Source organism: Talpa occidentalis, unplaced genomic scaffold (genome assembly GCF_014898055.3).
Source record: "Talpa occidentalis isolate TD23 unplaced genomic scaffold, MPIMG_talOcc4v2.1 talOcc4.2, whole genome shotgun sequence".
NCBI lineage: Eukaryota > Metazoa > Chordata > Mammalia > Eulipotyphla > Talpidae > Talpa > Talpa occidentalis.
The window spans coordinates 129,600,673-129,615,094 of NW_023602073.1; the positions used below are offsets into that span (position 1 = coordinate 129,600,673).

Sequence of the window (14,422 nt, forward strand, 5' to 3'; positions counted from 1 at the left end):
TATAACAAGGGAGTTAACATAAAACACATAACAAGAGAGTTAACATAAAAACAAATTTTACTAACTGAAAAGTTATTTCTTAAGATCTGTTTAATTTGTTCACTGAAATTTACCTTTATATTTATCTTTGAGTTTCTTGGCAACTGAGGCATACCTGAGGGATCATATCATGAGAAATATGACATCCTTCAGGAAAGAAAAATCTTTAACCTCCTGCTAAATTCTAAGCAATGTATTATGTGGGAATCACAGGAATCTGGGACAATGGGAGAGACAATGGCTTCCAAAGGGATGTCATTTATACTACAAACATGCCTCAGGCTGGAGTCTTTTTTTTTTTTTTTTTTTTTTTAATACAAGAGCTGGGGTACAGGCCAGAGTCGCGGGAGGGTGAGAGGATTCACCAGAAACAGAGAGGGGAGCAGAACAGGCAGACACACCGAAAGCACTGCAGAGGGGATTAGCGAGAGCAAGACAGGAGAGGTCGGCTTCGTCATGTGGGAATCTCCCTGGCCAGCTGGGAATCGAACTGGCGCTGAGGAGGCTGCGGACAGCTTCCCAGCACTGCGCTCAACCCACTGTGCCACCGGGGAGGCCCTCAGGCTGGAGTCTTCACATAGGCTCCTATTTAAAACAAAACAAAATCAAATCGAAAAGACTTCTAATTTTTATCAATTGAGGTTTACAGTTTACAACACTGTATAGGTTCCAATCTATTGTCTGATGAATAATGACATGAGGAAGGAAGGATATGATCAGAAATTTTCATTGCTCTGATTTTTGAAAAGAATAAATGAACAGTACATAAGCTAACTGTTAAGATACCAGGTGAAAAAAAATTACACATTTTGAAATTCCATCTGATTGAGCTCAGGTCTGAAGGGTTACTCTCAAATGCCTGATTTAATGGGTTGATTGTGTAATAGAATTATTAGCAATGGCTTCATCATCTTACTAGGGGCAATGTAGGGGGGTGTGGGCCCTTTTGCAAAAATGTGGACTAATAGACAAATAAATCAGATATGACTGCTTAGCCAAAGCTGATAAATACCACCTTGTATACAATAAATGTCAGATTCTAGTTTTTACTATGTAACATTTAATCTTTCGGGTCAGGTGGTTGAAAGAGAAAGCAATTAAATCAATGTTCTTGGGAGAAATTCATGTACAGATGGTTATTATTTAATTGCAAGCTCTTAAATGCTATATTAGACTTCATTTCAGTAATCTAGCTCCTAAAGCTTTATTATATAACATCTAGCAATGATTTTTTTTCCCACTTATACCACGTTGCTATGTTATTTTTAACATATTTTTACCTGCCAACTGTGTCTGCTTCACCTGATACTCTACAGTGTTATAGCTTTTCTGCAATATTTTATATTTTGAAGAATTTACTAATAATTTAACAAAGGAAACAATTCTACCTTAGAACCCATCCTACTGAGGATATTATATTTCAGCTCTAAATGAGATTTCAGTGGTCGGGAAAAACTACTGGTACAGGTTGAATTGTGTCTTTCCAAAATTAATATATTGACGTCTTAATAGTAGAACCTCTGAATGTAAACTTATGTGGAGATAGGATTTTCATAGCAGTAATTAAATTAGGTAGGCCCTAATCTAATATGATGGTGTCCTTAGAAGAAGGGACAGACGCATACAAAAAGAAGAAGACCTATAAGGAGAAGAGGACCATGTACAATCCAAGGAGAGCAATGGAACAAATTCTCTTCTCACAACCTCAAGAAGGAACTGATCTCACTGACACCTTGAGCTCAGAGCTCTATTTTCCAGAATGATAAGAAATAAATTTCTGCTACCTTAGCCACTAATTTGTAGTACTTTGTTAAACCATCCTGATAAACTGGTGCAACCTCTATTTCCCTATGAGACTAGTTTTTGGAAGCCTTTCTCATTTCTCACACAATGATGGATTAGCAGTTCTTTAATTTACCTCTGAATTAAGAGCCATAGATACCTTTAATGTCTATTAACTCCTTAAACTTTACAAATCCAGTAAACACATTCTACAGTAGACCACTGATATTTCCATTAATCTTTTCTTGCTAAACAAGGAAATGTGATGTAAAAGATATGGGTACTCATAAATCAAACTTCACAACTTGTTTCAAAGAGTTCTTTCAATAACTTCACATCCACTATCATAAAAATGTCAAATTAGTTATCAAAATAGAACCTAGTTTAGAGTTCAATGCTCAACTTAGTTTCCACCAAACAGAAATGTCATTTCTTTACCTGCTTCATATAAAGCTTCAATTCTTCCTAGTTTTTGAATGTCAGCACTACGTAAAGTGGTAGAAATTAGACCAAGCTTTTCTTTAAATTCTTACTTCTTCTCTTTATCAAGACCCTCTCTATTTAACCAAACAATGATATTGCAACTGCACATGATTGTTTCTTGATCAAATTGATACAATTACTTTTATTACTTGTATTTTCTATGGGGCGTGGGTCTAGGAGTATTTCACTTCAATCTTATCCATGTGATGAAAATGAAAAGAGGGGATGGAGAGTGAGGGAAAAAAGGAGAAAAGGAAGAAAACAAAGAAGGGGAGAGAAAGAGAGGATGGAGGAGGACTCTGATGAGGAGGAGAATGAAGAAGAAAAGGGAAAAACCAGTCATTCCCCAAACAAATGGCATATTGGGTGATTGCCCTGACCTAGGAAGGGAAAAGAAACGAAGGTGACCCCAATGATATAAAAATAGCTAAGTAAACCCTTCTCAGAAAAATCACAGTGGGCTCTGGAAACCAATTAAGACTAATATTTTGGCATCTTGCACTTGCAAGGGGAAGATTCCCCTACAGCCCTGATTACAAGAGTTTTTATTTGCCTTCACTGTAAATGCTTATGAAATCGCTTTAGAATGCTGCTGAGAAATAGGTGTGAGAGTAAACAAGCTATAATAGTAATCCTTTCTCTTCATGCAGAGCAACTGCTGGAGGCTGCCAAATCAGCACCTAACCTGCCCTACTGTCCTCCTGACACCTCCTTCTCCCCTTCCTCCCACATATAATCTTTAAAAACTTGCCAGCCTTACTGAGCTGTCTGCCAGAGACACTTGGGCCTGCATTTAGACCAAAGCCAGGGCAGGTGACTACAAGAGTTCTTCTCAGCTCTGGGCCAGGAAGCACTGAGATGGAGGGTAAAGGAATTTGGCTTTCCCAGTAAGCAAGAGAGCCACTCCAGAGAGGCAGTGCTGGCTTCTTCAGTGAATCCCCTTGGGGGGATTTTTTTTGTCCCGTAAACTTAACTTTCTTAGACATATTTCCTTACGTCATGTTGGTAAGGAACCAGTGATTCCATGCTCAGACTGACTGACAATCTAGGAATTAGGGCTTTGTATTAACACCCCACTAATAAGAGTCTTCTTATCTGCCAGAGGTAAAAATCAATATTTACTACTTAACTTTTGGGACTACTTCTAAAAATTAAATGGTATACATTAAAAAATCATACTTTATGCCTCTACAACATTTCTTCTAGTGAACTAGCTTTAGCTTGACCTAAATTACTAATTAAACTTTTCGATTGATCCAGTTCTCACACAGTTTTTCCCTTATGCTTTTATACTCAGAAATCTCCAATTGGAGATGGGTGTGTCAATGGGTGCCCATTCTCCAAAATAAAGTTACTTTGCTTTATTTTTTAAGCATTGACAGATCACAAAATATGGGTGAGCTCAGAATATTTCTTACTTCAGTGTTATTTATGGCACTAACACTTCTGTACCAGTTCTTCAAAAAATGGAACTTTCAAGGAACTCTGCTACACTTTCTATTCAAAATATTTCCCAAGCACTGTAGCAGAGTGAGAGGCTCATTATCATAGGGTTTTCCAGAGAATTCCTGGGACAACGAAATATCTATTACATGGAATGTCTTGTCACCTGAATTCTGTGGGACTGAAGAGTCATTTCCCAGTACAAATCTTGCCCCTGTGCCAGTCCAAACCTCCAAGACATAGTGGTCAAAGAAGGAAACCCATCTTGAGTTCAAACTATTCTTCACACTCAATTGTTCCTGGGACTACATTGAAAAAGTCAGGGAAAATAATCTTAGAAAGTTGCTTTTTGCATTCTAGATGGGAGAATATACAATGCAGAACTGCACAGTATTAAAGTCAGTCATTTACATTAATATAAAATAAAAAGAGAGTAGTGAGTCATTTTTACATTTGTCTTGTTTGACCTGACAGGAAAGGCATTATAGAAAAGCAATTGTGGTATGGGGTTTGGATGCAAAATAAGTTGAGATCAAGTTTCCCTAAGTACCTATCAGCTATTAAGGGGTAGTGACAACTTGTCTCTGCGCCAGATTTACATTATTTTTCAAAGTCTTCATTTATATATAACCCATATCCAAACATAGACCAAACTAAAAAGCATTAGATCCCTAAGCCATTAATTTATTTCAAGAAAGAAGAAGAAGGGGGTGACAAGACAACAATTTTGGGACAAGTTCATACAAACATTCATTCATTCATTTATTCATATTTTCATTTAACAAATATGGTTTGACAATTTGGGGATTTAGTGAAGTAAGTGATGGGTTCTCTGTTCTCAAAGATCTTACCGCCACAGGTTAAGTTAAGAGTCCTAATAATCTAGGCAGTATGAGCCAGGCCATGCTGTGCGGCTGGAGCTCACGCAGGAGGAACTCAAAACACTCAGATTTTAGCTGCTTGTGAAGATAGCACAATAGAAGCCACTGCATTCTCTTCCAAGGCTCCAGGAAGCATGATCATATATACTGTGGAACAATCAAAGACAGGCTTCTGGTTTGATGGAAAACATTCCTACTGCCTTTGGAATCACATGGTAAATGTAACTCTCCCTAGCGAGGGCCACCCCACTCCCCTGACCACCTCAATCCTCTCTGGATGTTCTTAGTCTTCGTAGGTAGTTCCCATGGGAGTCAACCCTGCACCAGCATTAGCATCCTGGCAGCTCACTCCAGTCATGCAAATGTAAAGGCTGGTGGTGCTAAGGCAAACTTGGCCCTGTGTAAATTCTTCCCAGCACTCTCAGCTCAGCCCAGTTATTTAAACTACCTGACCCTCTGCTTCCGTGGCGGTAAGATGGGCATACGGGGGTAACTGGGAGGATGACACTAACAAATCACTGGAACAGTGATTTACCCTTAAGAAAGGCTCCAGAAATGTTAGCAGCCCTAAGAAGTGGAGGCTTTCACAGAAGAAAAGGATCTTTGTTATCATTCTAATTCAGAGGCTTTCAACAGGTCTTTCAGGACAGGAAAGGGAAATAAAATGTAAAGGGATGCTATTTATGGAACAGTTGTGGGGAGTAACCACTTCCGAGGAGTTTAATTTCATTTCTCAGTGCTGTTAGATAAATATCAAAACCAGGCTTAAGAACCATGGTTTCATGCCCTGTCATTTGTAGAGAAAGGAGGAATATAGGACAGTTATCCTTTTCCCTTCTCTTCCAACCAACCTCCCTGGATGTTTGGCCTCAACAGGCAGGATGTGTAGAGGTTAAGGACATGCTAACTGGAATCAGGTGCTTTGACCCAAGCCCTGACCTTGTCTCTAACTAGCTCTGGATACATGGCACCTTCCTCCAGTTCAGCACACCTCAGTTTCTTCATCTGTGAAATGGCGAAACAATGTTTATCTACCTTAGGTTCTTTTTGAGTGTGCGAATTTAAATATGTAGTATATTTAAGCCTCTTAGGTTAGGGCCCAGCAATACGAATGTTAAATGAGCCATAAAATCAATTGCTCTTAAAGAACAATACAAGAAAATGTTCAAATGCATATCACATCAAATACTGAGTCAAGACAGATGTATCTTGTCAAATGTAGTGTCACTGAGTAGTTAGCTGTATGAAGACAAGAAATGGATTTTGTTCCTACTCTGTTTAAAGAATGAATGAGTGAATGAAGGATGAAGTACTGGATTTGTTTGAGGGCACCAGGAAGAGGAAAGCACACTAGATATGGACTTGAAAACCATAAATGTGAGCCCCATTTAAATTTCAGCATGTGGTTCAACTTCCGGGCACCTTTGATACAGAGAGACCAATGAGGATTTCTAAGGTTCATTCCAAATCCAAAATACTGAATGACTAGATATCCTTAGAAATTTTACAAAAAGGGAATGTGGTTATGGCTACAGAAACCTTCTTTACATGTTTCATGTCTTTCTAAGGATTATCAAGGTGAAGACAATGTCATTTGTTTGCATTTTCTGGGGCATGTATTTTAGGATATGAACCAATCTTGGATTGTGAGAATAAAACTGGTAAGGACATTTTTGTATTCATCTTAAATGAATTTTTAGAGATGCTAAGAATAGAACATAACTCATAGGTATTTGATGCTAATTTATTGTGAGCACATAAAAAATGAAAGTAGAACTCCTTATGGAGTTTAGTGATTTTCAACTAAATGAAATTAAGATGATTTAGTGGAGTTTTTAACATCTGAAGGTAGTAAGGACAAATCCACAGGATTTTTTTGCAATTCGTACTAAGACTGCCTTTTTTTTTCAGTGCTCCTAGAAGTTGGGTTTTCTGGAGCTACTTCTGTCACTGTCACAGCACTGAGAGCTGAAAAGGAGCTTTCAGTTAGTTTACGCAGGCTTGGCTGCCTCTATAGGTTGTATACATTAAGTATAGGTATGAAGATCATACTTAGGAAGAAAAAGATGCTGTTGTGTGTTGGGGGAGGAAGGGAGGATGATTTGAAATTAAAAGTCTGGATTAAGAAAATGGCTTTGGGTCAAACAAAATTTAAGTTTTAGCTCTGCTACTTTTTTGATATGTGACCTTGGCCCAGTTGTTTTATCTCTCTAATCCACATTGTGCACTTTGTAGGAGTACCATAAGGATTACATAAGACAATACACGAAAGCATTTGGCTCATGATGTTTAGGACATACTAAGAATTCAGGAATTAGTAGCTATAATTTCTCTCCTAAGTGAATGACAGAGCAGATTTTCTCTTTTCTCTTTCAGTGAGCTTCTTAGGCTCTCTTTGGAACATCTCAGAAATAGGGGAAGCTTTCGTTAAACCTTCTGCAATCACAGTCTAGGTTAAAAATTTCATCTCTTTAGTGAACCTTAAAAAGCTATGTTTTTTTCCCCAAAATCTATTCACAGTTTCATGTGGGCACAGGACAAGGGTTCACTTTGTAGGACTGTTTAGTTAGGTTAGACATAAAATATGCAGAAATGTGTGGAACTTCAACAATAGAATTCTAAGCTGAAAACAAAAGCATTCTAGCACATGACTATGTATACAAATACATAGAAAAGGTCTGAAAAGTATAGACACCGATATGTAACATCAGTTACCTTGGGGGAAAGGAAGAAATAAGGAAGGAGGTGGGATTTGCCTAAGTATTATTGTAATGATTTATACAATTTATTATTACATTGGTTGTGTAATAAAAACTCAAGTTGAAACAGATGACAAGCAAAAGCAAAGTCATGGCTCAAGCTAAATGAGGTGTAGAGCAGAGATGTTGTCAACCACAACTTTAGACAGGATGGGGAATGTAGCCCTGGGGCTGCCCATGACTTGATACAATGTCACATTCTGCTTAGTTTGCTCTTCCTGAGAATGAAGGACAGGAGAGAGGATTCCTGACCCTTCTCCTGCAACTGATAGGTCCGTGTTAGAAGGTACATGCATGCCAGATACCTTGTAGTAAACTTCTTTCTCTCTGCATCACTCAGATAAGATATCATCAGTACCCTGGCTAGATCTTTGTAGAATTCAAAATCTACAGTCTCCAACTAAACGCTAGTGGTAAAATTAAATTTCTAAGTAAAATGAAGTCATATGGCACAAATTAGTATATTAGTACAGTTTCATAGCAAAGAATTTAAGAGACAACTTTAAAAAAAATCAACTTGCTAGCTACTAGGTTGATTAAAAATACCTGAGTGAGGGGTTTTAAAAGATCACCCCCCACCACCACCACCACTCTCCCCAACATCACCAAATAAATGAATTATTTAAAAGAGAGTAAAGGATAAGTACTGAATTATGGGTCAGTATTAGCAAAACATTTGTTTGCTGTTGGAAATCCATTTTCACAGAGGCCCCTTTCCTTGGAAAGAAATATTTTGGCTATAGGGAAAAAAGTATCACCAAACTCTCAGAAGTGGCACTGACTTGCTTGATTTAGTACCTGTAGTCTCCACTCCTGAGTGACCTCTGACCTCCCCTGGTGCTCAGGCTCCATGGGCAACTGCCAGGATAGTTTGGTTTTGCTTTGGTTTAATGCATATGCTTTCACCCATGATCTTTTGGGAAGATTTTATTTTACTGACGAGAAGTAAAATCTCATAGCAGCCTGGGCTGGCCCTCTGGCTGGGCCTGACCATACTGTTGTCTGCAGCCCAGGCTTCCCAACCTGCCCATTTGGTGCAGGGAGGGAGCGCAGCCTAGCCTGTAACTCATTGTATTCTGCCTGTGCTAGGTTAAGGGTTGCACTTCGGGTTCAGCCCAGAGAGGACCTGAATGAAGGGAGGGACAATGAATGGAGAGAGCCATTTTGACGAAATTACCCTTGGGGTATCAGATAGGTTGGGCAGTGGGGGCTGGAGGAAGCTTATGTGACTTAAAAAAAAAAGCTGCATAAGAGAGTCAGACATCAGTCACTTTACAATCATTTGTTTCTTAACTCCCACTTGTGCATAAATTTGCAGATTTAAACAGACACCAGTGTGACCATTACAATGACTTTTTTATTGTGAATCCCACAAAAAAGAAAAAATATTTTTTCTCCTATACAGCCAATGGACATGAATCCTCTGAATGAAAGAACAAGTAATTTAAGAAATAAATGTATATAGCAACATAGCCCCCACATTATCACTTGAATTCAGACTGCCCATTAATCTCTAAAAGACAAGGGGTCATACAGAACAAAATTGAGGCAACTTGAAAAAGAGGGTATAAAATGTTGGATTCCATCATTCCTGTAAAAGGTCATTCTAGTCCTTCTGCTATTTTTACCACAGAGACTCAGCAAGTTATTGGCTGAGTGGATTTTAGAAGCCAGAAGCTACTGATGCGAGCAAGTGAAGATGATAATGCAGCATAGGAAACAATGGATGAAAGGTGTGGAAAAAGTTGAACCTTCCAAAAAGAAGAGAAGAGAAACAGGGGAGAGAGAAAGAGAGAGAGATTGGGAGAGAATGTGAGAGAGCGAGAGAGAGCACACTACTGAATAAGTCCCTGACTACCTATTAGCCATAACCATACTCAGGCCATTTCTGCTAGAAACTGCCTTTACTCTTAAGGCTTTGATGGATAAATTCCCATTACCAGTTCAACCACCCCTTAAGTCATCCCACCCTAACAGCCTTCTCCCAAAACAACTCTTGGAGCATGCCCCCACCCACAAATTTACAATCAAGTCAAGTATATTTCCCAGCTGGACCACAGCTGCCAGAAGCACAGCATTCATTCAAGGTCTGGTAACAAAACCTTAGGTTTCCCTCAGGCACCCATTCCAAAACATCTCAAAGGGCAGAAAACAAAAGAAACAAACAAAAACCTGTCCTTACCCGCTTCTTAAAAAATTGGAAGGCTGAGCATTTCTTGACTGGGAATCCATTCATGTCTTTGTTTACCATTTTCCACAGTGGGGAGTTCACAGTTAGAGATCCAGGGAGGCAGCCGCCTGGTTAGTGCATCTGGTACCCGGTTTCCTTCCAGGAGACAGTTAATGAGGACGGAGCGGGATGGACACCGGCGGGGGCTTGGGTCTTCACTCGCACATTCTGCAGCACCGACTACTGCAGCAAGCAATCCTCTCCACTTTCAGTTGCCACCGGCAGTGGCTTTGCTCTTTCCATTATTGCTCGGGAACACAGGCATCACCGCTGCAGGACCCCGGCGTGCAGCGGATTCCGGGGTGATGTTCCTGCGGGTGTTGTGCGGAGCGGGAGGCGGGCACCCCCGGGCGCCCCCAGCTACCTGGCTGTTCCCCGGCGGGTGCGGTGGGCGAGTCGCCCTGCTCCAGGTGACGCGCTTCTGGAGGCTGCTCGCGAGGAGAGCTGTTTTTGATTGTGCAAGTTCCAGTGGGAGCTGTAGTTAAGCAGCTGAGAGAAGGAGTAAGAAAGAGCAGAAGCCAGAGGGAGAGAGGGAGGGAGGCAGAGCCGCGCCAGCAAGGCAGAGGGAGAGAAAAAGCGATCTGGAAGACGCAGCGATTCATGAATATCTGAGCAGCTGATGGAGTGAAGGCGCCGCTCTGAACGCACAGAGGAGCAGTGGACTCCCCTCGGGAGGGCTACTTTAATAGATTTTTTTCCCCTTGCTTTTTTTGGCGTTAGGGCTATTTAAATCAGTTTCCTATAAAATGCATATCGGTTTTATCTTATGCTCATTGAAATTCTTTGGCTAGGTGTTTCTGAATGAAAGCATCTGAACGGAAATGTCATCAAATTTATTCCTGATGTGTCCAAAATGTGGAGAAACAGGAAATAAAGTGCAAGAGTGTAGATAACAATGGATGATTTCTCTATGTACAATCTCTTCTAGCCTCCCCTCCCTGTCATTATATAGTGGGCAATAGTAACGATAACTATTTCATTAAAGAAGTCTGTTCAAAAAGAACACAGTGGATAATACACAGTGCCCTATGCAACACACACACACACACACACACACACACAAACAAACACAAAGAACATTACCAAAAAGTATCACTGAATCCATCTAATGGAAAGGAAGGACCTGGGAATGAGAGGAAAGCTTCTTCTTAGTCTAGGGAAAATTTACTTCCAAAATTGTTACTCATGTTATTTTTTGCACATTAAATGTTTTATGTGAATAAAATCATTTAATTTGTGCATGGTCTAGTTTTTCCATTTTCTACTTTCGAATGTTGGTATTTATGGGGCTTTTAAAAAGATCAAGCTTATAGCTAAATGGATAGAGCAAAGAAAGGAAACTTGGCATCTGATTGGGCACTGCGAGGACATCAGTGTGTGGCTTCCTGCCAGTCGCCTGACCTCACCGTGCCTTTCAGAAGATACCTCATCCATGAAATGGAGGTCACCTCTCATTCATTCATTCATTCATTCATTTAGTTATTCACTTGTTTGCTGTGTCATTCTGTTCATCCATCAAATCAAATCCAAACGCAGAAAGTATTTCCAGGATGTAAGTTTTTTTTTAAATCATCATCATAAGGGACTATAACCAATAATCAAGAGAAAGGCATAATGCCTATTTGATAAAACTAAAGGCCAGCACATTAAAAACATTGCTAAAATATTTATATTACTGTTTCTGGTAAGAGGTACATACAGGTAAATTGGGGAAGAGATGTATCGACTTCACTGTATTGGTGTATGAATCTCTATACTTAGACCAGATTTTTTTTTTTTTTTTTGGTGAGTATTGGGGTGGGGAGAAATGACAATGAAATCTTGTTTGCTAAGTGCTTTCTGATGGAAAAATGCAACACAACCTAATGATTTATCAAGATGGCTTGATAACTAGGGGGAAATAATCATTTTGGAGAGACACATTAAGTTGTCCAAGATGCAAGGATCTGTCATTTAATCTACAACATTGATAGATTTTGTGGTTCTCCTAGAGGGTCTGTTTACATTCTGACAATTCAAAGAGAATTTTTGAGGGATGATAGAAATGTTCTCTAACATGATTGTGACCGTAGCTGTATATATGACTATGCATATGTCAAAACTCAAATTTTATATATGAAAATGGAAAATTTTGCCAATGTAAATTATAGTTCAATAGATTTAATTCAAAAAAGATCATGGTGATTCAATCTTTCTTGTCCCTTGCTTTGCCTCTTGCCCTAGTGGTATTTTAATGGATGTTCATCGAGTTTGGGTCATATACAGGAGAGCTTTCTAAGCATCTGTGGGAAGGGGGCTATGAATCTTGCTTGATTTCACATTGATCTAGCATGCATACTGGTTTTAGGTACATTCTACATTTATGTGGGGGTGTTCTAGGGATGGTTAATAGAAACTATGGGAGAGGTTTTGAGCACAGTTAAATCCCATAAGACCTTCCTACTATATCCTACCCCTTGGAGATACTGCCACTGTTAATGGGGTCTATGCTAAATCCTATGGAAGGTCCTGGGAATACAAACAAAATACAAAATAGTTTTTGTTCACTAAGGAAAACATAGCTAAGTAGAGAAATGTACGTTACAGTAAGGATGAAAAATTGTCATTATCTATGTGATCTTTCACCTCAGCTAGGTTGGAAGGGTATCAGGGTAGGTTAGCGGCCAAAGAAAGCTCTCTAGTATCCCTACTTATAAGGGTGATAATCTTATTGTGAGGGTCCCATTCTCATGACCTCATCTAAACCTAATTATGGGGGCCTATTTTCCTCAAAAAGAGTCTTAAATAGGGATAACCAGATGAAGGAGAAGCACAGGGCAGGGGTCTTGACCAGATCAGGTACCCATCATTTTGGTATATATTTTAGTCACTGCGATAATTGAAAAATTATCCTTTGATAGCTGAAATGAAAGAATACAGTTCCCATCTCATGCTTACCTCTGCTTTCATAAATAAAGCTGCCTATAGGTAGGCCCAGAGTGACTATTATTTACTACATGTCTCCTTTGCCAAGTTTATTAACATGAACAAAGAAGGAGAGACTACGGCTTATGGCAGAAAGGAAAATTGCCCTGGACTCTTACAACATCCTGTTTATACATTATACTTGTTTAATTAAATTAATGTATTTACCTACCTCTTTTTCTCATTAAACAGGCTTATTCAGTTTTGTAACCCCAGTACACAGTGGAGTGCCTGGGCCATGGCAGGCACTCAATACATGGTTTTCAAATGAATTAAATAAAAATCTACGGAAGCTAACATTAGTGACCCTCACACCAGACCTTTTGTAGGAATTGCTAAATACCTTTGAGATTTTCAAACCATTAAGTAAATGCCTGTCATAACTAATGGGCTGAGTTGTACTAAATGACCCTCAATCTTCACCATTTCCTCTTTAAGCCTCAGTGACATTGATACCCAGAGATGATACATCTTTTTAATGGAAAATTTTAATGTTAAGAAGAAGCCCTTGAAACTTTATTTACTTTTTTGCAGTATATTTGCAGTATACTTTTTTGCAGTATATTTTCTTTCCAACAATACTCTTTAAACTGTAACACAAAGAATTAAATAAAGTAACTGGGTAGGACTGAGCACTCCTAGGTAGCACTGAGTGCAATGTATAGGAGTGTTATGTTGATCTGAAGAACCCGTTTACTAATCTCCCTTCTCTAATAGTGTAACCTTAAACAAGTCCCTTTAACTCACTAAGGCTCAGTTTCTTCATTTCCAAAAATAGTAATACAATGTATGCCATCTACTACATAAGGCAATTTTCTGAACTAAAGGATATTGGAAAGGGCTTTGCAAAAGCAATAAATAACTACATTTTTGGTTTTACTAAAGCAAGGAACATAAACTGCTATAATAATTTTTAGAAAGTTTCTCTTTCCATAGGTTAAAGTAGTTTTGTCTTACATTTAGTTGTTGAATGGAATGTAATTTTTTTTTTCTATAGCAACCTGGAAAAACAAAAGATAATAAACAGTAAAATATCTGTCTAGTGACAAATATCCCTGAAGAGAACAGGACACAAATAGACCATACCATGAGAAATGTTTTACATTCCTCTTTGGCCTGTGTGACTAGATCATTATGGTTAACACTCGAGGCTACAAAGGTAGCGATGTATGTAATTAGAAATTAGGAAACCCATTGGGGATAATGAGTTTGTTTTTGTACATGTGAAAGAGCTTTTATTTAAAAAAAAATTAAAATCCTTTGATTCCATCAAATTAGATTTCTCTTGATTTAATCCATGCATATATCAAAGGTAAAGTTACAAAAAAAAAGCTCAACTTAAAGTATCAGTTCATTATATTTTTTTCTTTGAGAGAAAAATGATGTACACCCTACAATGGCTTCTTTAAATTTTGTGGAAAAGATGTAAATAGCAAAGTTTGTTTACCTGCTTGTTATGTAAAAAAAAAAAAAAAAATTCATGCAGTTTATAGATACAACTTCCTTATATAGAGTCAGTATTTATCAACTATGTTCTAATTGGCAGAAAGGCCAAAAATATTTCCAGTGTTAAGCTGCTTTGACACTGTTTATTGAATGTCAAGTATGTGCTAGTCATTACATTTATAAGAAAGAGAACAAAACTATAAAAAGACCTGCATTTGTCTTGGCAAATCCCATCTAATAATAGGAGTTAACTCATATTTAAGGCATTTGATTTTCACTAAGGATATGGTTTTAGCTAGATCACCAAATAAATTGGACTTTTATTTATCTTTATAACCAGAAAGGTTTTTAGATAGAATTACAACATTTAGTTCCTTAGCTCAAGAGAAGCACTA

General features: G+C 38.5%; 1 protein-coding gene across 1 annotated transcript in view; it reads right to left on the reverse strand.

Moving 5' to 3' along the window:
• Window positions 1-9,892, reverse strand: part of SGK1 (serum/glucocorticoid regulated kinase 1) — a 109,831-nt gene extending 99,939 nt beyond the window's left edge. The window contains exon 1 of the mRNA XM_037520431.2: window positions 9,570-9,892. Coding sequence (XP_037376328.1) covers window positions 9,570-9,638 — 69 coding nt within the window. The 5' untranslated portion in view covers window positions 9,639-9,892. The remainder of the gene's footprint in view (window positions 1-9,569) is intronic.
• Between the last annotated feature and the right edge of the window lie 4,530 nt (window positions 9,893-14,422).